The sequence below is a fragment of the Carettochelys insculpta genome, chromosome 14, assembly GCF_033958435.1.
Source record: "Carettochelys insculpta isolate YL-2023 chromosome 14, ASM3395843v1, whole genome shotgun sequence".
Lineage (NCBI taxonomy): Eukaryota > Metazoa > Chordata > Testudines > Carettochelyidae > Carettochelys > Carettochelys insculpta.
Window position 1 is genome coordinate 6,864,253 of NC_134150.1, and position 25,480 is coordinate 6,889,732.

Below are 25,480 nucleotides of genomic sequence, written 5' to 3' on the forward strand. Positions count from 1 at the left end.
GAATAATACTGTCAGTAAAATGTGTAATGATGTGTCTTTACTGTTTAACATCATTTTCTGGCCTCCTATATAATTTTTAGATTATTATTGCAAATTTGTACAGAATAACAAGACAATTTACTCAGATTTTTGTTATTACTGACATTTCCTAAGCATATAACAATGACAAAACAACATTACATATGGGGCTCATACACAGGCATATTAATGAAAATGATGTCTTCAGCGATCTCTGAGTTCTCCATCTAAAGACTCCTTTCTCTCATCATTGTGTCTGCTGAGCTCTCATGTTTACCCCATATTTCATAAGGTGCATTATAAAAAAGCTTTACTGAAGGCTATTATGGGGCTTCCAAAATAACACAAAGGAATTCTATTCTTAGTCATGAAAATTAACAACGTTCCCCCTGACCTGGAAAATGCTGCAAGATATCATCTGTGCTACCCAAAACCCAGGCATCTACATTTACTGTTGTGTGTATAAATGTTCTGTTATCTGAATTTTGTCTGGCATTTAGAGACATCCATACTTGCAAAATAGGCTGCAAATCCAATGGAGTTGAAAGAAACCTGATTCTTCAACTCATTTACTGAAAGTGCTAGGAAGTCTGTAGGCTTTTGGTGATTAGCAGGAGTGTATTTTCAGCATCCTTGAGGTTAGCCTTTTGCTTCAAAAGCAGAAGACTAATTAGTTTTGTTTCTAGTGCAGCTGTGAAATTTTACTATTGCAGACTTACAGTGGAGAAGCTAGGAGGGGTGTTAATGAATGAGAGATCATGAAGTCAGAATGCAAGAAAGCTTCACACATCTAGCTGCTGAGAAGATAAAAAATTTGTCAAACAAATGGCAAAGGGGCTAGTGGAAAATGTCACATCTAGGGGCTGATTCTCATGCCAGTGAGAATAATGTTACCTAGTCTCTAAGGTGCCACAAGACTTCTTGTTGTTCTCAAAGCTGCAGACTAACATGGCTACCTCTCCAATACTTGTTACCATTACCATACTTCAAGTTCCTAGATAAAGGACACTGCTGAGGCACAGGGAGAGCTGGAACTGAGGCGTATGTGTGCACTGGGAGAGGGTATTTGGGGATGCTGAAGAGGATATGCAGTTAAGTTACATGGCCCCTTGGTGCCCTGGCACCAGAATATTCCTAGCCCAGGGCTAGGATTTCCACTGAAAATCACTACATGCTTCCTGCTGCGCTCTTTGCCCCTGTATCACCTGGACCCTCTGCTCCCCTGCATGCTCCCTGTCAGGGTTCCTTCCTCACTGGTACTCAGAGTGCAAAAAGTCAGGGCCCACAAAAACTTAAAAACTTATACACAGGCTTTACTTGAAAACTTCCCAACGTCACAGATTCCCCTGACTCTGGAAGGCAGCTGCCATCACCCCAGTCCTTGGAGACCCCTTTAGCCCAGGCAGACACAATGGGGAATGCACTCTGTGGAGAAAACTCCATCCCCATTTTCCCCTCCACTGAGGGCGTGAGAACAGCAAGCTTTAACTTGGTTGCTATGTGGCCGAAGGCATGTACACAGACAGACCCTTCTCAGGACACAGGTAAGAGATCGTTTGCTTTGAAAAAGTGATTTATTTACAAAAGAAGAGAAAATAAATCATGGGGTTGCAGGCAGAGAAAACCATTTCCCTGGGATTCATCTTAACAGTTACAGGGGGAAAAATATTAAGTCAAAACAACAAAAAAGAACCGAGCAGTGAACAACAAAACAAGGTAACAAGCAAACAGCAGAGAGCCAGTCCACCCAAGTTCAAAATAACCAAAACCTGATTGCATCTAACTATACATTTCCCTTTCATTTATACCTTTAGGGCTGATTTTGAGACGGTCAGGATAGTTATGATTTTCATTCCAGCTGCCTGGGAGACACTGCCTCCCTCCGTCTTTCTCTCTGCCATCCCAGCAGACAAAAAGCCCCGAAAACTGCAATTGTTTTCAGTTCAAAAAAAGTCACTCCACTCCCATTGGCTCACCTGGGCTTAAGTTACCTCCAGAAAAGATTAACTCCTTCATTTCATGCCCCCGTCACATGCCCTCCCCCCCAGCCCTACCTGCCATCCCCAGATGATTTAAAATGCCCCTGGGGGCTAAGAGGCGGGGGAGCTGCTGTCATGAGTGGCAGTGCAGTGGGGTTAGAACAGCTTCCAGGCACTCACTTCTCGTGGCTGCCAGCATGCGCATCCCTAAAGCTGGTGTGTGTGTGTATGTGCCTATGAGTCTCCATGTGCTGCTCCCAGCAACTGGAGCAGCCCACAGCATGGAAACACCATCCATGTCCCCTTTCCTGGGCTGAGGGAATGCACATGCCGGCAGCTGAGGGGAGTAAGTGGCTGGAAGCCTGTGCTGGGCTAAGTAGTGGCTGCCTTGAGTGTGGTAGGACAGTATTGTCAACAGACTTCTTGTGGCCAGTGGTGGCACCGGACAAAGCACCAGCTCCTCATCCTCTTCCCAGCTGCTAGCACAAGTGGGGTGGCTACGAGGTGCTGGATATGACTGGAGCACCCTGGGGCTATGTACACCTGGGTGTCAAACATAAATAGAGGTTCTGTCTCACATTTGGAACAGAGCAAAACTTGTACACTGACGGGGCAGGAGGGAGAAAAATACAGAATGGTCAACAGCAGGATATCCTAAAATCCTAGAACACTAGAACTGGAAGGGACCTTGGGAGGTTATCGAGTCCAGTTCCCTGCCTTCTTGGCAGAACCAAGCACTGTCTAGACCATCCCCGATAGGAATCTATCTAACCTGCTCTTAAAAATCTCCAGTGATGGAGATTCCACAACTTCCCTAGATAATTTATTCCAGTGTTTAACCACCCTGACAGTTAGGAAGTTTTTCCTAATGTTGAAACTAAACCTCTCTTGATGCAGTTTAAGCCCTTTGCTCCTTGTCTTATCATCAGAGGCCAAAGAGAACAATTTTTCTCCCTCCTCCTTGTAACCCTCTTTAAGGTGCTTGAAAACCACTATCATGTCCCCGCTAAATCTTCTGTTTTCTAAACTACACAAGCCCAGTTCTTTCAGTCTTCCCTCACAACTCATGTTCTCTAGACCTTTGATCATTTTGGTTGCTCTTCTCTGGACCTTCTCCAATTTCTCCACATCTTTCTTGCAATGTGGTGCCCAGAACTGGACATAATACTCCAGTTGAGGCCTAATCAATGCAGAGTAAAGCGGAAGAATAACCTCTAGCATCTCACTCACTACACTCCGGGTAATCATCCCAGAATCATGTTTGCTTTTTTGGCAACAGCATCACACTGTTGACTCATACTTACCTTGTGGTCCACTATGACCCCTAAATTCCTCTCTGTAGTACTCCTTCCTAGATGGTTGCTTCCCACTCTGTCCCTGTGTCTACATGTGCCTCTTTCTTTCGAAAGGGGCATGTTAATGAGCGGCTTTGAAAGATGCTAATGAGGTGCTGCAATGAATATGCAGAGCCTCATTAGCATAATGGCAGCCATGGCAATTCGAAAGTGCGGCTTGTCGAATCGCATGCCACCTGTGGAGATGGGACCTTCCGAAAGGACCCCCCCCAGTTTTTGAAAGCCCTTCTTCCAATCACCAGCACCCTCCATGCGAGCAACACATTTGCAGACAAAGTAACCAGCAGACGTGCAAATTTACTCTCCTACTACTATGTTATTCCACCCATTAAATAATTGGATGGACATATACTGCAGGTGGAAACTGATGGAAACTCTGCCATGAAGCCTCTGGGGGTTCCATACCAGTCCCAAGCCCAGATATAGGAGGATGGTTGGTCAGATGAGTGACAACGTGCTGATCATAAAACAACAATACGAATGAAATCTGATGCCAGTACAACTAACTGATAAAAGATGCTGGCTCAGACGTTGCTCAGATAAACAAGGTCCACAGAACCAATTGAGTGATTGGGTTTGGGTCGATAAGTTGGCTATCAAAAGAAAATACAATTAACACATATACTATCCATTGGAACATGGAATGTATGAACACTGTGGATGACTGAAAAGTTAGAGCTGCTTCGAAAGGAGATGGAGAGATATCGATACAATATACTTAGACTGGTGGAGATGCGTTAGATGGTATCAGGAGAGATATGTAGTTGAGAAGTCATTTGGTCAGGGAATGAAATGAAGCATGAGGCAGGAGTCAGATTCCTTCTTAGGCAAATAGCTAGAGGACCATTATTAGGATACAAGTGGTGAGCGCAAGAATGATGATAGCAAGATTTGAAGCAAAACCTTTCAACTTTTTGTTCATTCAGGTGTATGCACTGACATCGGACAGTATGGAAGAAGAGATCGAGCTATTCTATAAAGACTTGACAAAGACACTGGAGGAGATAACGAAGAGAGATATGTTGATCATTGGAGAAGATCAGAATGTGAAAATTGGAACAGATAATGAAGGTTGGGAGAGTCATAGGAAAGTCTGGATATGGAGAAAGAAACAAACAAGGCAAGAGAGTACTAGAGTTTGCCATGGATCACGAGATGGTGATCCGCAACATGAGATTCCAAGAAAATAACTGTAGGAAGTGGGCATGGGGATTGAATGAGGGGAAGTAGACAAAGATGATCTTGACAAGAAGAAGATGGGTAACATCAGTACAGCAGTGCCAGACTTTCCAAGGAGCGGATACAGACTTGGACCACAGTCTAGTGATCACAAACATCAAGATGAACCTCAAGAGAAAGTATAAGACACGCTTTAAAAAAGAAGAGACGTGGCAAGGCTAGGCAAGGAAGAAATAGGGAATGTGTACAGAGTAGAGCTCGAAGAGAAGATCATGAATGTGGGCATAGAGAAAGACCTAGATAAGAGAGTTGAAGGGATAGCCATAGCGATACAAGAGGCAATTGAGCAGACGGTTATGGAAGAATAGAATATCAGTAAGAAATGTATTATGGAGGAGACACTGACGTTGGTCCAAGAGAAGAGAGCACTGAAGATCAGAAGGGATGTTTCTGAGAGGGCAGAACACCACTATCGAGTGAAATGCAACAAGGTAAGGAAAACTGCAAGAACAGATATGGCAAAATGGTTAGAGGAGCAGCATGAAGATATAGAGAGGTACTAAAGTGAGTGTAAGACCAGTGAGGTGTGTAAGAAGATTAGTAATATTAGTAAGAAGTGGCCGCCAAAACAGATGGTGATCAAAAATGAGGACGACGAGGTGCTCATGAACAAAGTGAAGATTGTGCAGCGATGGATGAGATATTGCACTGATCTGTACAAAGCACAGCTGGACCTGAGTGTCTCAGAGAGACTGATCGAAGAACTGAAAGAGATATTTCCACTGAGCATCAAGAGCAAGACTGATATTTCAAAGGAGGAAGAAGAAAGAGCAGTGAAATGACTAAAGAACAACAAGAGCCAGGGAAATGACAAGATCACAAGAGAGATGATCAAATATGGTGGAGAAAGTATGATTCAGGAAATACACCGACTATGTAATATAGCATGGAAAGAAGGGAAGGCATCTAAGGAATGGACAAGATCTGTCCAAGACAATACACAAGAAAGGAAGTGCATTGGAGTGCAAGAACTACAGAACGGTTGTCCTAACAAGTCATCTAGGCAAGGTGCTGATGATGACTCTGATGGAGAGACTGAGATCACAGCTAGAACGACATCCAGAGGATGAGCAAGCAGGATTCAGTGAATACAGAAGTACCATACAGCAGATATTGGCACTAAGATTGACAGCAGAGAAAGTGTGAAAAGAGAACAGAAAATCTACAGCTGCTTCATTGATTCTGGGAGAGCATTAGACAGTATAGATCAGAAAGTGACTTGGGCAGTTTTGGAGTCGTACAGAGTAGATAGCAGACTGATATATTTGTTGAAGGATATCAATGACAATGCAGAGGCAGCAGTGAGAATGTGCAGAGAGTTGGGAAGCTGGTTTAGGGCGAATAGAGGTACAAGACAAGGAGATCCGATATCACTGAGTATCTTCATCATGCACAAAGAGAGGGTGATGGACAAGATCAAGGAAGAGGTAGAAAGGACATCTGTGCACAGGATGAAAATTAACAACTTGAGGTTTGCAGATGGTATTGTTATCATTGAGGAAGGTGAGGAGAAGCTAGCAAAAAAGGTGCAGGTGCTAAATAAGGAAGGGAAGCAGTATGGACTGATTATGAACATTGATAAAACAAAAACAATGGTGTTTAGAGATAAAGAAATAGGAAGGAAGATCAGTGTACACGGGATTGAACTAGAGAATATAGATGTATCTGGGGCGCAACACAACATAAGATCTAGGCTGTAAGAAGGAAATAGTGACTAGAATAGTGAAAGCAAGAGTGAGTTTGAAAGCGATGGATAAGATCTGGAAAAGGAAAGAGATTAGCTTAGTAACAAGCTGAGCATCTTGAAAAGGTGTGTATTCAGCAGCATTTTGTATGCATGTGAGACATGGGTGATAAGGAAAGATTCGAAGAGAAGAATATTGGCATTCGAGAGGAGTTGTTATAGAAAGATCATGAGAATAGGATAGATGCAGAAGGTCACCAACGAGAAATTATATAGGAAGATACAGCCAAAAAAGAACCTACTGCAGAAGGTTACACAAAGGAAGTTACAGCTGTTCAGGCATATCTGCAGAATGATCTGCAAATGGAAAATCAAGACCCTGGTATCTGGTAATGGACAGTTCAAATAAGAGAGACAAATCCCACAGAGAACGTACAGACGATATAGTAGATTGGCGCAGGGCTAGTCTACAGTGGCATTGGACACCAATGGGCGTTGAGCCCATGGTTGTTGATGATGACACTGATGGAAACTGCAAAATGAAAATCACAGCATCAAGGAAGCATGAGAAAAAGGAAGGAGAAACATTAAACTGCTTTGATCTTCTTTCTTATGGAGAGAATCTTATGTGGTATTGAGTCCTGTTGCTCAGGAATAGGTCATACTTTTTTTTCAACAGTTTCGTGGAAATTCAAACCAACTAGAATTTGGCACCAAGCGAGGGTCATTGTCTTACTGAAACCTGAGAAAGATCCACACTTGTCTTTGCTTTACAGACCAAATTCACTTCTCATGCCTGCTTTATGATGTTGAGCATTTGATTTTTGCAAGGAATTTTACCATCTGTGGAAGGTATGCAGGCACCAGAGCAAGCTGGCTTTTGCTGACATCTTAATAACTCTGATTAAGTGCTGGCACTTCCAACTTCCAGCAAAAATAGATTCCTACATAAGCTGAAGTCTTCCTTGACCTAATTATGCTGCGCAATGTGGTCTATGCTTGGGCCTTTCAGCGCAATGATCTAGAAGCATGCCAGGTGATTTAGCATGTGTGATGGCTCTGTTTTTTGAGGCATTGCCATTTCTGAGTGCATATTGGTGACAGAACAAGTGCTTAGAGGCACCAGAAGAACAGCCCCTGACAAGGCATAGTATTATTTCCAATGTTATTGAACATATTTAAATAACCTACTGGATCTAGCAAGTTTGCTTGCACAGCTGACACATGCCTCAGCATTCCAAGGCATGTCAGAGGGTTCTGGATGAAAATATGGTAATGATGGGCATTTATTGCTGTCAGTGGTGGCTGATGTCAAGTGGAAGTAAGCCTGTGTTGAGCGTCTTCCATTTGCATCGTGAACAAACAGGCAGAGAGCTGGACGTAATTTTCAGTGGTCGGTGATCCATACTCAGTTTGTCTAGGAGTCACATTGGACAGGTCTTGTACACACTACTATGATAACACAACACCTAAGACAACACCTAAGGTCGGAACATGCAACAAGCGGCGTGGAAAACTTGCCAGAAGGATGTGGGGCATTTTGTGCACTTCAACCTGAGAATTCTGTTGCCCATCAGTGAAGTTTGTGCTCTAGTCTGGCCTTGCTTATCTCTTACAATGAGGACTGACATGCGATTTAATTCCATCGTGAGTAGTATTTCAGGCACACTGAAAGCTACTCTTCCACTATGGTTATTAGCTCACTACAGTAATTCTTCACCCAGCGTTTACAGAGAGGAAAACACAGCAATATTCATGAGCAAATTAGACCATATGTCTCATCTACTGATAATTATAGACTTGTTTAATGCATCACATGGTCATCTGTGCTCGTGCCACCCGTCATGGAAAGGTTTATCTGATGAGCAATTTATGGTGAGATTTATGGTCTACAGAGAAAGTGACAAACTATTAACTTACTACAGACCTCAGTGTCAACACAGGTTCGATTTACCACCAAGACAATAAAGTCTTCTGAGCCAGGTTGATATTGGACATGGAAATTGTGCTGCAGCAGAATTTGAGTAGCATTTTAGAGATAGTCCACTATACCAGTTTGGGCAGCCACAAGCCATGATACATAGCGATGAGGACTCAGGTTCCTGAAGGTTTTCCTGTCTTGAACATCATTGATAAGAAAGGTGTCTTGGCTTGACTGGACTGGATACACCAAATAAATAAATACTGGTATGAATGGGGCTGTTGTAGAGGGGGAAGGACACAAAGAAGGGTAGGGGATTACTAGCCAAACCAGAAAATTCAACCCAAAATGTTGCTACCCAAAGGAGAGGAAAATCAGTTTCTGAATGACTCTGCACCCCAAACTGCACTGCTTTTGAAACAGCTACAGCCTTTTTGCTTGTATTCTGCACCCAGCAGGTCCTCTTGGTTTAATTTGCAGCATCTGATATACTGCCAGCCTGATGACACAATGTGCTGGAGAACATCTGACCCTCACAAAGTCAGTTTTCATCTCAGTTGGTGTTTGTATGTGGCACAGTTACATTAAAAATCATAAAAAGGAAAACAATAAATAATCTGTTCTGATAATGGAAGACAAACCGGCAGGAAATAGTAATACTAATGCATTTCTACAATGAGTGAGACTGACTTTAAACTCTTTCGGTCACAAGGTTTTGTCACCTTGCTGGAGGCTCTCATACTGATTTGCCAACTCGTCACCACTCTTATTGCCAATGCAAGAATATGTACTCATTAAAAGACAGGCCATGTTTACAGTCAAAGTGCCAATCTATTGTTCAGTTAGAACAGGGTTGGGCAATACTTCTTGATGTTGGAGCGGTCACTATAAGAATTTGGCAAATGGTCAAAAGCTGCACTCTTCCATGATATTAATGAGGAGATGTAGGGTCTGGGATGGAGGCTGGCTGCAGAAAGAAGTTTGGGTTACAGGAGGGGATGTGGGGTCTGGACGGGGGCTTGGGTGAAGGATGGATTGTGACCTGGGGCAGGGGACTAGGATTTAGGAGGGAGTGTGGAGTCTTGGGGGTGGTATGGGTATGGGTGCGGGAGAGGATTCTGGCCTGGAGGAGGGTGTAGGTTCTGGCAGAGCATTGTGACCTGGGGAGGAGGTGCAGGGGTATGGGTTGTGACCTGGAGCAGGAAATTGGGGTCCAGGATCTGGGCAGAGGTATGGGTGCAGGAATAGAGGTGCAGAGGGTAGGGTTCTGACTGGAGTAGGAGTGTGACGGGGTGAAGAGAACTGGGGCCAGAGCAGGGGTGAAATACCAGAGGCAGGCTCTGGCTGGAGGTGCTTACAGCCCAGCGGATCCCTCAGGCAGGCTCTCTGCCCGCCACACCGCAGCTGCATGCAGCTGACCTGCTGCTCACAAACAGTGAAGAACTAGTACGAGAAGCAGAAGTGGGTGGCAACCTGAGTTGCAGAGATCATGAGATGGTGGATTTCAGGACCTTGCCAAAAGGAAGGAAGGTGAGCAGTAAAATACAGACCCTTGATTTCACAAGAGCAGACTTCAACTCCCTGAGAGAACTGATGGGCAGGATCCCCTGGGAAACTAATATGAAGGGGAAAGGAGTTCAGGAGAACTGGCAGTATTTTAAAGAAGCCTTATTGAAGACACAGGAACAAACCATCCTGATGCACAGTAAGAAATGCAAATACAGTAGGCAAACAGCTTGGCCTATCAGGGAAATCCTTGGTGAGCTTAAGCTCAAAAGGATTGCATATAAGAAGTGGAAACGTAGATGATGAAAGAGGAGTATAAATATATGGCTGGAGAATGCAGAGGAGTAATCAGGAAGGTGACAGCACAATTGCAACTGCAGCTGGCAAGGGATGTGAAGGGTAACAAGAAGGGTTTTTACAGACATGTTAACAATAAGGTGATCAGGGAGGGTGTGGGGCCATTACTGGACGAGGGAGGTAACCTGGTGACAAATGATGTTGGGAAAAGTTGAAGTACTCAATGCTTTTTTTGCCTCTGTCTTCACGGATAAGGTCAGCACCCAGACTACAGCATTAGGCCATGCAGTATAGGCAGGAGCTGGGCAGCCCACAGTGGTGAAAGAACAGGTGAAGGGGTATTAAGAAAAGCTAGACGTATACAAATCCATGGGTCTGGATTTAATGCATCCAAGGGTACTGAGGGAATTGGCAGATGTCATTGCAGAGCCTTTGATGATTATCTTTGAAAACTTGTGGAGATCGGAAGAGGTCCTGGATGACTGGATAAAGGGAAATGTAGTGCCCATCTATAAAAGAGGAAAGAAGGGCAATCCAGGGAACTATAGACTAGTCAATCTTACCTCAGTTCCCAGAAAAATCATAGTGGGGATCCTCAAGGGATCAATTTTGAAGTGCTTGTAAGAGGGAAAAGTGATCAATAGTAGTCAACATGGATTCGGCAAGGGCAAGTTATGCCTGACCAATCTGATTAATTTCTATGATGAGGTAACTGGTTCTGTGGGCATGGGGCAGTCAATGGATATGATATACCTTGACTTTAGCAAAGTTTTTGATACAGAGAATTGCCTCTCACAATATTCTTGCCCATAAGTTAAGTATGGATTGGATACATAGACTGTAAATTGGGTAGAAAGGTGGCTAGATGGTCAGGCCCAACAGGTAACGATCCATGGCTCAGTGTCTGGTTGGCAGTTGGTTTCACGTGGAGTGTCCCAGGGGTCGGTTCTCGGGACAGTATTGTTCAACATTTTTATTAATGACCTAGATGAGGGGATGGACGGCACCCTCAGCACATTTGCAGATGACACTAAGCTAGGGGGACAGGTAGATATGTTGGAGGGCAGGCATAGGGTCCAGAGTGACCTACATAAATTGGAGAATAGGGCCAAAAATAGTCTGATGAAGTTCAACAAAGACAAGTGCAGAGTTCTGCCCTTGGGAGAGAACAATTCCAAGCATTTTTACAGGCTGGGGACCAAATAGTTAAGTAGCAGTGCAGCAGAAAAGGACCTGGGGATTACACCTGGATGAGAGGCTGGGTATGAGTCAACAGTGTGCCCTTGTAGCCAAGAAAGCTAATGGTACATCGTGCTGCATTAGGAGGAGCATTTCCAGTAGATCTAGAGAAGTTATTATTCCTCTCTATTCAGCACTGGTGAGGCCTCATCTGGAGTATTGTATCCAGTTCTGTGCCCCAGTATAGAGTGGATCTGGATGCACTTGAGTAGGTCCAGTGGAGGGCAAGAAAAATTACTAGGGGGCTACAGCACATGACCTATGAGAAGAGGCCACAAGTCACATTTGGTCTTATTTCGTTTTCAGAAGAGAAGAGTGAGGGATGATTTGATGGAGGCCTTCAGCTTTCTGAAGGGGGACTCTAAGGAGGGTGGAAAGAGGTTGTTCTCAGTGGTGACTAATGGCAGAACAAAGAGCAATGATCTGAAGTTGCTGAGGGAGAGGTGTAGGTTGGATATTAGGAAAAACTATTTCACTTAGAGGCTGTGTTATGTGGAATGTGTTATCGAGAGAGGTGGTGGAATCTTCATCCCCAGAGGTTTTTAAGTCCTGCCTTGACATGGTCCTGGCTGGGATGACTTAGATGGGATTGATCCTGCTTTAGGCAGGGGGCTGGACTTGATGACCTCCTGAGGTCCCTTCCAGCCCTTGGATTCTATGATTCTATGTCTGTGGGGGCCCATGTGCTTCTCTGGGTGCTGCTGTGAGCCTGGAGGGAGGAGAGGCTTCATGCACTGCCCCCCGCCCCCAGTACAATTTTGCATCTTCCATTGGCCAGTTTAGTCTTCCCCTCCACCAGGCTCGCAGCAGTTCTCAGAGAAGCACATGACCCTCCTCCCTCCTCACCAAAGCTGGCCCTTCTGAGCAGCCTGCAGGGGAGGAGAAGGCAGGGAGCCTGGCTGAAGCTCCCTTGTGGACACAGACTAGATCTGGCAGCTTGGAGGGCTGGATCTGCCCGCAGCCGTATTTTGCCTGCCCCTGAGCAGAAGGCAGCCATATATTTACACCTGGTCAAACGTGCATCTAACTCTGCCCTCTCACATGCGCTGGTGCAGACTGCACATTTGGGAACATACATAAGACTGTGTTGGGCTAAGTAGCAGCCTGATTTTCAGAGGCACTAAGCACTGGTTGCTTCCATTCGGTGAACGGAAGTTGTAGGTATTCTGAAAAGCAAGTGATATGTGCACATTTGTACTCCTGTATGTTAGTGCAAGCAAAAGGGCCATGAAGTGAAAGGTAAAGTGGAGAATATTTTAGCATTTCACCGTCCAGGAGCATTAATGGATTGGCTCCAAGTGACTCAAAGAATTAGAAACTTAGAACAAAATGCACCCCCTGGTCACCACGGTGCACCTTGGTTTAGCTATACAGTCCTGCTCTGCTGTCTTTTATGCAAGCGGAGCTCTACTGATGTACAACAGGAAAATCGTACCCCTCACATTTGGATTATTTCCTGTTTATTATCAATCCACACATAGAATCCTGGTGTTAGAAACCCATTTGGATAGCAGCTCATGCAATACATTTCACTGGGTGACCAAATATGAAGAGAGAACTGCCTATGTGCAGATGGATTCAGAAGAGGTAAGGATAAATACATCCCTGGAGTACAGAAATGATTTTAGAGGAATCTGAAGATGAAATATCCCCTGGCTTTTATGTTTCTTATGCTGATCTAGTAGTGTGTTCAGAGTAATGTTCAGCAGAAGGTGTCTGCACCTAGAAATATCTCAGTTACTGGTAAATTTACTTTGGCATAAGTACTGCTTGCAAATTAAATAAGTAAAATAAAACTGGAGCTTTTAAATGAATCAATTTTATGAAATGGCAGTTTTACCTGCTTTAAAGCTTGAGATAAAAGCTGTCCCATTTAAAGCATTTGAAATGATATCTCAGTCCTATAAATCTTGAACAGATTTAAAAAAAAGAAAAGTCTAGCCCACCAACACGGCTTTCAGAAGTAGCAGGAGAAAGGAACTTCTGATTTCCCCTATACTGTTTTGTAAGGCGACCTGCTTTGGTTAAAGTAAGTGAGTACTTTACTCCACATCGATACACGGCACTGGCACGAAGGGAGTTTCTATGTCAAGATATGGGCTGTGTTTGGGGCCTCTCTTATATTTGCCTTTACTCAGACTTTTAAAAAGAAGACCAAAAACTCTGTTTTTCCTCCACCTTTCACTGCCAGGACAGAGAACCCTGCACTGCTTTATGCAGATAATGCAAAATTCCTTCCATGGATTTAGGAGTCACTTTTTTTATGGCCTGACCCTGCCATGTGCTGAACCAACTAGGAATTTGTAGGGCACTGGTACCAGCCAGTGCTACCACCTCACTGGCACGGGCACAATGTACAAAGCACCACAGCACAAAGTAATCACGAAGAGGTTTTGAGAGCAGCAGGGAGTGCATGCAATAACTGTGAGCACAGCAAGAGACCTCAAACTGGAGAGAAAGAGAGAGAGAGAGAGGAAAGAAAACAAATTAGGTAATACTTATCTCGGCAAGAGTTCTCCCCCTTAAGACTGCTTAGCAAATTAAGGCGCTGATCCTAAAACACTTACACATGCGAGTAACTTCAGGCACATGATGACTAATTATACTGAACCTAAAGTTACTTACATTTGCCAAGCCCCAGTCCAGCTCACCACATGCTTTGCCAGGGATGTAGCAGTACCTGCAATGGGGTGTTTACCAGCATAGCTGTACCATAAAAAGTCATGAATACTTTTGCAACTTCTCTTTGAGCATCTTATCGTCTGCTCAGGGCACTTCAATAACATTACAATTTTCCAGCCATCCCATCTACTGTATCCATGCCTCATAACTCTCCTCTTTTCCCTTTCCGTGAAAAACAATTTTGAATCTCTAATGTTCTGGCAAGTTCAACTGCTTCATTATGAAAACAAAAAAGCAGTTAATAGCACTTTTAAGACTAACAAAATTATTTGACTGCTTTTTTGTTTTGATAGGATATAGACTAGCACGGCTCTCTCTGTTACTATGCTTCATTTATGGTTTGGTCTACACTTAAACATTTTGCTGATGTATGTTATTTAGAGGTGTGACTTTTTTTTTTTTTTTTTGCCGGCATAACTATGCTGTTAAAAGTCCCACTGTAGGTACTGTTACATTCCTGGCATAGCTTATTTGGCTTAGCAAACAGATTTAAGCTATATTGACAAAAGCACTGCTTAGCCAGTACAATTTGTGTCTATGCTAGGAGGAGGAGTTGGTATAACTATAGCAGAAAACTTTTTAAGTGCAGATAGGGCCTCAGTCTATGAAGCACTAATTTACATACTTTACCAATACACTACACTGGATTAGCAGTTGTGGTGTGGACACAACTAGGCTACGTCTACACGTGCAGCCAACATCGAAATAGCTTATTTCGATGTTGCGACATCGAAATAGTCTATTTCGATGAATAACGTCTACACGTCCTCCAGGGCCAGCAACGTCGATGTTCAACTTCGACGTTGCTCAGCCCAACATCGAAATAGGCGCAGCGAAGGAACGTCTACACGTCAAAGTAGCACACATCGAAATAGGGATGCCAGGCACAGCTGCAGACAGGGTCACAGGGCGGACTCAACAGCAAGCCGCTCCCTTAAAGGGCCCCTCCCAGACACAGTTGCACTAAACAACACAAGATACACAGAGCTGACAACTGGTTGCAGACCCTGTGCCTGCAGCATAGATCCCCAGCTGCCACAGAAGCAGCCAGAAGCCCTGGGCTAAGGGCTGCTGCCCACGGTGACCATAGAGCCCCGCAGGGGCTGGAGAGAGAGCATCTCTCAACCCCCCAGCTGATGGCCGCCATGGAGGACCCAGCAATTTCAACGTTGCGGGACGCGGATCGTCTACACGGTCCCTACTTCGACGTTGAACGTTGAAGTAGGGCGCTATTCCTATCTCCTCATGAGGTTAGCGACTTCGACGTCTCGCCGCCTAACGTCGAAGTTAACTTCGAAATAGCGCCCGACGCGCGCTATTTCGAAGTTGGTGCCTCTACTTCGAAGTAGCGTGCACGTGTAGACGCAGCTCTAGATTGGCAAACCTGCAGTTTGTATGGGTCTAGTAAAACCATCACCCATGAATAAAACAAGCTACACATAAACTACACATATAAAACACAGCTTTCTGATAGAGCTGCACTGGACTTTGGGACCTTTCCTGGCTGATCACTTGCCTGCCCTATGGCATACCTATGCCAACAGAAATCAATATGCAGGTATAACCTTACTGTACGTGTAATTTGATAGAAACTCATGGTGGGGTATCTATCAGTTCTGCAGGAGTGAAAGTCTGGAATAATTAGCTGAACTTAGTTTCTGCTGAGCCATTTTTGGATGAGGAAGCTTATGTAACACCAACCAATCATCAAAAGAGGAAGAAATCGGAGGTTGGTGGACACCTCTCAAGTTCCTCTGCAGGCAGGAAGCTGGTCACTGGAAGTCTACAGCTATCCACTTGAGAGCTCCTCCAGCCCCTGGGTAGACACGATCTGGGGGAGACTGGGAGGTGGGTGGGACTCGACTAACCTGTCGTGGACGCATATTATGTGCTGGAGACTAACTACAACAGATGCTTTGAATAAAAGCGCTTTTGTTGGGCTGCTTGCATCAGCTATCTATTGGCTATTCAGCTATACCCCATTGGTTTACTTCTTGACACCAACTTGCAAAGAGTAGTATTGCCAAGAGCTTTGGGTTCAGCAAAATCCTGGGTCGCAGCTCCTGAGTCTTTTTAATAGTCATTACTTATTAATAAACAGACTGTGAGGGATGCTGTCAAGGAAGATGAGGTCTTAGACCTGATCTGCATTTTTATTACATTTATTCGCAGATGCCATTCATTGTGTGTCAGCAGTTACTTCAATGTGATTTCCTTTCTTACGGAAGATTAATGCCTGCAGTACAATCCTCAGCAGGAGCCTTAAGTTTCCAAGCCAGAATTTGGCAGGCCACAGCATGGATGTCGATGGATTGGCATCCCCACTGGCCAGCTATGGAGAGGAGGACATGCGGTTCTCCCTAGCACACTGGGAAGAATTGTGCTGAGTTCTTAAATAGTGTCTGGCTACTGCATAAGTACAGGTCTGGTGATGATGGCAGCACTAGGAGAGGGCTAGCTTGCTGGTTTAAGCAGAAGCCTATTAAACCCAGGGTTCTGAGCTCAAGCCTTTAAGAGGCCATTTAGAGGTCTGAGGCAATCAGTTTTCAAAACTCTCCCAGGGATGGGGCTTGGTCCCTGCAAGAGGGCAGCCAACTTGACTCAATGACCTCTAGAGGTCCCTTCCAGTCCTGCATGAGGCATGTAGGGCTGAGCATCACCATTCTCACCCTGTAAAGCATATTTCCAATTTACCAAAATTAAAACTTGGTTTCCTATTTCTAGTTTGAGCTTCTAGTTTCACTGGCCTTGATACACTATGAAGTAAAAGGTGTTTGGAAAAAAGTGGCGATACCAGTTCAAGACACAGAATAGATAAACATTCTCCAGCAGAACCACGCCAGTGCAAAGGCTGCTGAACCAACCAAACAGCAATAGTCCATCAGAGCAGTGGTAGGGTGCACAATGCGAAAGACAAGAAGATATCACCAACCTGATCTGATTGGTCTGTTCATCAATGGCATCAACAGCACTCTCCACAGAGTTCAGCAGAGACTGGATCTGGTTGGCAGTCTCTTTCAATAGGAAACGAGTCACAAACTGGTCCACGTTAGTTCCTCTTTCGTACACCTGAAAAGGAGGGTGCAGAGCTCCGTGAAAAAATGCCAACTGCTTGGAGGGAAGAAGCATCCGTAGAAACTGCCCACCAGGAAGCCTGCTCCCTTCTCCTAGGGTGACCAGATGTCCCAATTTTAAAGGACAGTCCCCATATTTGGAGCTGTTTTTATACAGGCTTGTCACATCCCCATCCTCATTTTTTACTCTTGCCAACTGGTCATTCTATTGTCTACTCACATGAAAACCTTGGGCCTAGGCCTACCTTCTCCCATTGGACATTAATGGGATGTATGCTCATGCTCAGCAATTTCCCCTTCTAAGCAATGGGGTGAGGGCTCACAGAAGAGTCCCCATAGTCACATCGGGCGTCCCCTTCATTTCAGACTCTGGTTATGGCCATTTCTAGTTAGAGCTCATTTCATGTCTCTCCAGGTGTGATGCCAGCTTGTGGAAAATTCATCCCTGTGAATTCTGGGGACAGGCCCAAATGTAATGCCAGGAGTGGAAAGTTCACAGTGAACTATATTGCTACTTCCAGTAGAAGCTTCATGACAGGCGTATACAAAAAAGGAAGTGGAAAGGGAAAAGAAAGAGGCTAGTTGGTTTATGCGAGTCACACGCTGAACTTCTGAAATAGCATAATGACCTCTTTAACATAAACACGGAAAAAGTTACATTCTCTGGATTAGCTCGTCTTCCTTCCTGTTTTTCTAATTGATTTAAGGTACCCAGGAAACGCACATCTGCTTGATGAGCTGCGTCTATTCATAGTCGGCCTCCAAGCACCTGATTGCTGTGCGTAAAAACAGTAACTTCTGGGGGGCAATTTCAAACCTTCCCTTTTGAATTCCCCTCCAAACCATGACACCACCCGACCAGCCATTACCTGAACGAGTACAAGAGCCTCGCTAGATACAATTGTGGATTCCTCATCTTTGCTCTCTGAGCAGCCTTCTGCAACTGCCCTGATGCCTGTGCAGGTGGTGTGGGTCTCATGTCCCAGTCATGTCTTTGGGAGCCCATGCTGGAGGTGCAGACTTACTTGGGCACACATCAAAGGTGCAGTGGTATTTCTTGTCCCAGCCTAGAACCCACACAAGAGAATCTTTACCGGTAGTGTTGCCAGTTGTTCAAGTCACATGAGCAACCGAGCAACTGTCGATCTGAGCCTGCAGCAGCAGCCTGAAATGGTTCCGCCTGCAGTCCCCTGGTGACTTGGGATGGGAAGCATTCCTCCTCGCCTGGTGCGCTACCCCCGTGGTACAGCCTGCTCACCAGGGCTGTACAAGAGGGCAGCATTTGCTCGGGAAACAGCAGAACTGCCCTTCCTCTCCTGTTGGTTAATTGGGTTGGAAGCAAGAAGACCATGCAGCTTGTCACTGTGGGAACCTGATTACTTTATCATCCCGCTGGGAAAGTACAAGAGGTGCTGACTGGGCAGGTCTCACAAGCATTGAATCCTTTGAATGGATTGGGTGCTGTGATTTCCCTGCCGCTTGGAACAGTGATTTATAGGCTTGCAGCGCTGTAGCATGGATCTTCCCCCTTCGACTTAAATACCCATAGAACAGTCTGCATCTTCTCACCCCAGCAGTAATCACTTGTCTCAGGGGCACCAGGGCCGTGCTGATACAGTTACAGAATCTGTCACCATTCCCAGTATAAATAAAGCTCCCTCCCCCCAGGGGTTCCAACCCATCTGTATTAATTTGCTTTGATTTGGCACTTGACGTAGAAGGTCTCGGCCTGGAAGTATAAATTATCCCCTCCCCTCCAATGCCCTGACAAAATGAAACTCAGTTCTTGGTCCTCGAGTTCCTAGAGGGACTCAGAGTGAGGAACCTTGGGGCATGAGGTTATTCCCTGTGCAGTTTACCGTCTCTCCCTGCTCCCGTACACCTTTATGAGGTTAAATCTGTTCAGCAGTTAGACAAAGAAAAGGCTGAGATAGGAAGAAAGAATATTGTCTTTTCAGTTCCTTCCCTCCGACCGGTATCCTAAATGTAGTGCTGGGACTTACATTTAATGAATAAAATTCAAACAATGTTTGGCTACTCCCCACACGGCATTTCCACATGGTTTGTCCTAACCAGCATTGCTGACTCCCATGATTTCATCACAAGTCACATGCCTCTGGCTGCATCTGGTGCTCATCTCACAATGGTGTAAGATGCTACAGTTCTTGTGAGAATTTCAGCCCTGTGTTGGGACATAAAACCTTTTTGATTGGCTGCTTTCCTCACTAGCCCCGCCTAGTGGAGAAGAGCAGCCAATCAAGGCTGCTGCAGGAAGCAGACAGAGCATTTCCCTCTGTTCTTGGGCCCAAATGGAGTGTCTTTGTAGGGGAAGGGGAACAGCTGACATCATTCTTAGGGGTAGCAGGGTAAAAGGAGCAGCCTGGGAGCACAGGGGAGACCTGCTCTCGCCTCAAGTACTTTGAAAAATGGGTCATTTTGCCATATGCCCTTCCCTAGCCCCCTTCCACTCTCCCTCCCTGCACGTTCAGGCCTGGAGAGCAGTGCCGCACTGCAGCTGCCTCCTCTCCAGGCTGGGAATTGTGTGGTGAGGCAAAGAAGCCTCAAGAGCTACAGAAGGAGCAGTACAATGGGTGCAGGGGCCATGGGGGTCTAATTTCACAGGCAACTCTTAATGGTCAGGTGAGGGCATGACAGACTCTTCTATCTTGGGTTCCCTACAGTCCTGTCTCTTAACCCCCCACCCAGCCATCTGCTCCATGATCTGGCCTCTGGCCCCTATCTTCCTATCTTCTCCACCCATCTGCCACTGATGTCCCAGCATTATTGTCCCAGAATCGCGGCGTCCCACACATGCCCCGTTCACACATGTGGCGACCAGGGCAGCGTAGCGTGGCGAAAAGAAGAGCCGCACGTATGGGAGATGGGATGCCTGTCTGCACACACCCACCCCATGGTGGCACAAGCGTGTGGTGGCAGCAGCGAAGGCAGCTCCTCCAGCCCGGGTGGGCTCCAGCTGCAAGGTGGCTCATGCAGAGCGTCTTCAGCCTGGGTCAGCTCACACGTCAGCGGCTCCAGTGAGTAACCTCAGGGGGTGCCTGCCTGGGGTGAATGGGGGAGTGGCGACAATCCAGTAAATTTCTCTGGGACACCACCATTTTATGATATGCTACGGTAATGGGGCTTTTGTAATTACCTCAGGTTGCCCACTGTGTGGCTGAGGGGGAAGGGGACACTAAGAATACCCTGGGACTTAAAAGTTTCTTCTTTTTTCAGAAACTACACTAATGTAAATCTTGCAGTTTCATAAGCAACTGTAAGGCAGGTGAAAGCCCTGGCCTCACAGCTGCACTCACAACCTCTCCTTGTCCACCCGACACGGGAGAGGCAGGAGCAGAGTGAGCTCAGCTTGCCGCCCCTACCCGAACGGTCTTCTTCTCCTAGAGAGGCTGGCCTGGCTACCTTTGTAGGCTGGTGGTGATTCAGTCCCATGTCTGTGTATGTTTGTTCTTGATTCTTTGGCTGAGACCGGATGCCAGCTGTGGTGGTGGGGGGGGGGGTTGTGTTTGTTTTTTTTAAATGACGCGGATAGTGTGGAACTAAAGTGAAACCTCCAGACTGACCTTGCACTAGTACCTTGGTTTGGTTTCAGACCAGCTACCCCACGACACAGAGATTATTTGGACTGACGAATGGGGGGATCTCACGTCATATGTCCAAATGTTGTTGAACTCAAATGCTGTGCTAGCATTTCAAATTAACTTAACAAGTAAATAACATTACCCAGCGATGCCACTGTCTTAAAATAAAAATCGCAATAAAAATGACATTTAATGTCTGGAAATTAATTACTTTGCAAGTGCAGTCCATTTTGAAATGAATGAATCATAAAACTCACTTCTATGCTACGTCCTTCAACTCCTTCACTTCAAAAATATAAATTATTTAAAAAAAAAGTAAAATCCAAGAGTCTGGGGGTGGGGAGGAGGGAGGTTAAATGCCAGACTATCATCTGCAGGTTGTTAAGAAACTAATGGGTGAAGTAGAAAAAGATCAGAAACTAGATTGTATCTGAGTGGTCCATATTTTCAAAAATGCTCCCACACAATTGCAAGCCTAATGATTTTCATGCCAATGGAATGTTTTTGGCAGTCGCAAATAGTCCTTTGTGTCCAGCTAATGATTTATGCATTCAGATAAACAAATTTGCTGTGCAATTACCACAGCTCTACATGTACATTACAGACTTATTTTGGGGTATTATTACACAGTCACTTGTAAAAAAATGCCCCTATCTTTTGTTTCTATTATGCCTACCCCTGTAATTGTTAAAATCAATTATTCATAAAAGATTAATGGTGGAAGAGATCTCCCGAGATCTCTCCCGACCAAAGTGCAGCTGCTACTTAGCCATTCGGTCCCCAGCCTGTAGCAGTGCTTGGGATTCTTCAGACTTCTTTTTTGCCCAATTCTCCAGTTGGCCGAGGCTACTGTGGACCCTAACCCTACTCTCCTGCATCGCTACCTCTCCCCTCAGCTTAATGTCATGAGCACACCCAATTCTAGGATGAACGGGTCTTTATGTGGTTTAGCTTATGTTACCTAGGAAGCATTTTAAACTAAAATCCCCAAAAAGTCATTCTTTCCCACACAGGGAGATGAGGGTAGGAGGTATGTTGTTAATACAGGGATAACAGTATCTGTATAATGGGTGAACCTTTATGTGTAGATAAAGCCTCGGATGTTGAGTCAGCTGAAACCCCATTAGCAGGTCCACGTATAGATCACGTATAGATCATTTCACATTCTACCCCCAGCAGTTCCACAGATATTAACTACCAGGGGCAATAGGATTGAACCTTGCCAGAGGGAGAGCCCTGAGAGAGTGGAGACCAGCAGATGGCCCTGGGAAGGGGCGGGGCCTTGGGCAGAAGGGGCGGGGCTAGGGGCCCTTCAGCTCTGTCTGGCCTATGCTGCTTGGGACTCCAGCAGCCATTGAAAGGGCCCAGGGCTCTCATTGCTGCTCCAGCAGAAGTGGCAAGAGCTGGGGGTAGGGGACTGAGCCCTTTTAAATCACTTGGCCCCAGGGCAGCTGCCCCTTTTAACTCCCCGTCCCCCATCAACGGCTCTGCCAGTATGGTCTTTAAAGCACTGCCATGGCAGCACTTCAACATTGGCTGTTTACTGGCCCATACCTGTATCCCCTTTCTTACTGGTGTGCCGCACTGGACCCTTTTCACTTCCGTAGCCAGAAAATGCAACTGGGACCAGCACTGCAGCTAGCTGTCACTTCTGATTGGAGACCAAAGGACATGGCTGGTGTCAGCTTGAGGTGCATGTATGTCTGTCCTTTGTCCATGCTCAGGAGAGCTTCACCACCTTGCCAATACAGCTCAAATGGAAATGTTATCGGTAGTGGCTGTTTTCAACAGGGTGCACGGCCTGTAAGTTTTTTGGTGGGCTACTCCAAAAACATCTATATGACATGTATCGGGGTTGGTGGGGAATGACACAGTGATGCAGTTCAGTTGGCTGACTGGAAGAACAAAGAGGGTCAAGGGAACACTGGCACCACTGATAAGGTTGATCTCTGAGGGTTTATGAAGAAAAACCAGACATTTGTTCAGATGCGGAAGACTGATTTATTGCTCCAGTGTGTGTCACATGTTTCAGTCCTCAGTGATAACAGTTATTGTCTGTCATCATTTAAAACGTCTGTCTGGTTTCTCATTTGAAGTTTAGCATCTTGGAACATGATACCTAAAAGTTTCTGAACCCTGGGGTTTGAGTTATGCCTGGTGCAGTCTGATATTTCAACTTACTTCTTGTTCACAGATATTGAAAGTCATCCAACCCTCAGCGCTAAGAGAAAAAGTTGATTTTGCTTTTTATTTTCTTAGACTTTCTTTTTGGATGAGCTGTTTCAGATGCCAAAATCAAAGAAACAAGACAGCTTCTTGGAGCGGAGAAAGAAAACCAATATCGTCTTTAACATACTTTTCAGTTCAATGAAATCTTCTAAACACACCACATGGAATGAGTACTGATTCTTCTAGAGGCAAGGGACTGTTTGTTTATTGTACAGAAGTATAGTGCTTAGCTTTAATCTCATTTGAGGTCTTGAAATATTAACATACTATTAAATAATCTATGTATAGATGTATTTGGATCGAGACTGGCTAACCTAGTGAGGAGGGCTTTAAAATTAGCTTTGATGGGGACAGGTGACCAAAGCCCCATGGATAAGTAAAAAAACCTGGAGACCTGGAGTTGGGTTGGAAATGGGAGGGATCATGGGCTATAAGAGCAGAGAAAAAAGAGGGACTAGGCAGAACTGAGGGGCAAAAGCAAATCAGTATCTAAGATGCCTATGTACAAATGCAAGAAGCATGGGTAATAAGCAGGAAGAGCTTGAAATCATAATAAACAAACACAACTATGATATAGTTGGCATCACAGAAACTTGGTGGGATAATATGCATGATTGGAATATTGGTATAGAAGGGTACAACTTACTCAGGAAGGATAGGCAGGGTAAACAGGGAGGAGGTGTTGCCTTACATATCAAAAAATGTGCACATCTGCACTGAGGTCGAGATGGATGCAGGAGAAAGACAGGTTGACAGTCTCTGGGTTAAGTTAAAAGGGGTAAAAAACAAAGATGATGATGTGATATGGGTCTACTACAGACCACCTAGCTGGATAGAAGAGGCGTATGAGATTTCTCTAAACAATTAAAAATTATCCAAAATGCAGGACTTGGTGGTGATGGGGGACTTCAACTATCCAGACATATGTTGGGAAAATAACAGCAAGACACAGAATTTCCAGAAAGTTTTGGACTGCATAGATGACAATTTTTTTATTTCAGAAGGTGGAAAAAGCTAATAGGAAGGAAGCAGTTCTAGATTTGATTTCAACAAATAGGGAGGAACTCATTTAGAATTTGAAAGTGGGGGGTTGCTTGGGAGAAAGTGACCATGGCATCACAGAGCTCATGATTCCAAGCAATAGCGAAAGGGAGAACAGCAAAATAGAGACAATGGATTTCAGGAAAACAAATTTTGGTAAACTCAGAGAGCTGGTAGGAAAGGTCGCATGGGAAGCAAGGTTAAGAGAAAAAACAACTGAGGAGAGTTGGCAGTTTTTCAAGGGGACGTTATTAAGGGCACAAAAGCAAGCTATAGTGCTGCATGGGAAAGCTAGAAAGTATGGTAAAAGACCGCCTTGGCTTAGCCAGGAGATCTTGCAGGATCTCAAAATTAAAAAGGAGTAGTAGAAAAAGTGGAAAGTAGGAGACTTTCCAAAAGATGTATCTAAGCAAGCAATGCACGTATGCAGGGACAAGATTAGAAAGGCCAAGGCATAGAACGAGCTCAAATTAGCTAGAAACATAAAGGGAAAAAAGAAGTCATTCTATAACTATATTAGAAGCAAGAGGAAGACCAATGACAGGGTAGGCAATTTTCATGGTCTCGCATGATCTTCTTTCCAACAAACTAAGCAAATACAACTTAGATGGGGCCACTATAAGATGGGTGTATAACTGGCTGGATAACCACTCTCAGAGAGTGGTTATTAATGGTGTGCAGTCACGCTGCAAGGGCATAATAAGTGGGGTTCTCCAGGGATCTCTTTTGGGACTGGTTCTATTCAATATCTTTATCGACTATTTAGATATTGGCATAGAGAGTACGCTTACTAAGTTTGCAGATGATACCAACCTGGGAGGGTTGCAACTGCTTTGGAGGATAGGTTCATAATTCTGAATGATCTGGACAAACTGGAGAAATGGTCTGAGGTAAACAAGATGAAATTTAATATGGACAAATGCAAAGTACTCCACTTAGGAAAAAACAATCAGCTTCATACATATAGAATAGGAAGCGACTGTTTGGGAACGAAGACTGTGGAAATGGACTTAGGGGTCTTAGTGGACAACAAGCTAAATATGAGTCAATAGTGTGATGCTGTTGCTAAAAAAGCAAACATGATTCTGGGCTGTATTAACAGGAGTGTTGTGAGCAAGACACAAGAAGTCATTCTTTCGCTCTACTCAGTGCTCATTAGGCCTCAATTGGAGTATTGTGTCCAGTTCTGGGCACCACATTTCAAGAAAGATGTGGAGAAATTGGAAAAGGCCCAGAGAATAGCGACAAGAATGATTAAAGGTCTAGAGAACATGAGCTCTGAGGGAAGACTGAAAAAACTGGGCTTGTTTAGTTTAGAAAAGAGAAGACTTACAGGGGACATGATAGCAGTTTTCAAGTAAATCAAAGAGGATTAGAAGGAGGAGGGAGAAAAATTGTTCTCCTTGACCTCTGAGGATAGGACACAGAGCAGTGGGCTTAAACTGTAGCAAGGGAGGTTTAGATTAGACATTAGGAGAAGCTTCCTAACTGTCAGGGCGGTTAAACACTGGGATGAATTACTGAGGGAGGTTGTGGAATCTCCATCGCTGGAGATTTTTAAGAGCATGTTAGATAGACACCTATCAGGTAGTCCTGCCAAATGGGTAGGGAACTGGA

General features: G+C 44.9%; 1 protein-coding gene across 1 annotated transcript in view; it reads right to left on the minus strand.

Annotated features, from left to right (window-relative positions):
• NECAB2 (N-terminal EF-hand calcium binding protein 2) overlaps positions 1–25,480 on the minus strand; it is a 366,794-nt gene that overhangs the window by 85,189 nt on the left and 256,125 nt on the right. Inside the window, exon 6 of the mRNA XM_075008621.1 lies at positions 16,853–16,989. Coding sequence (XP_074864722.1) covers positions 16,853–16,989 — 137 coding nt within the window. The remainder of the gene's footprint in view (positions 1–16,852; positions 16,990–25,480) is intronic.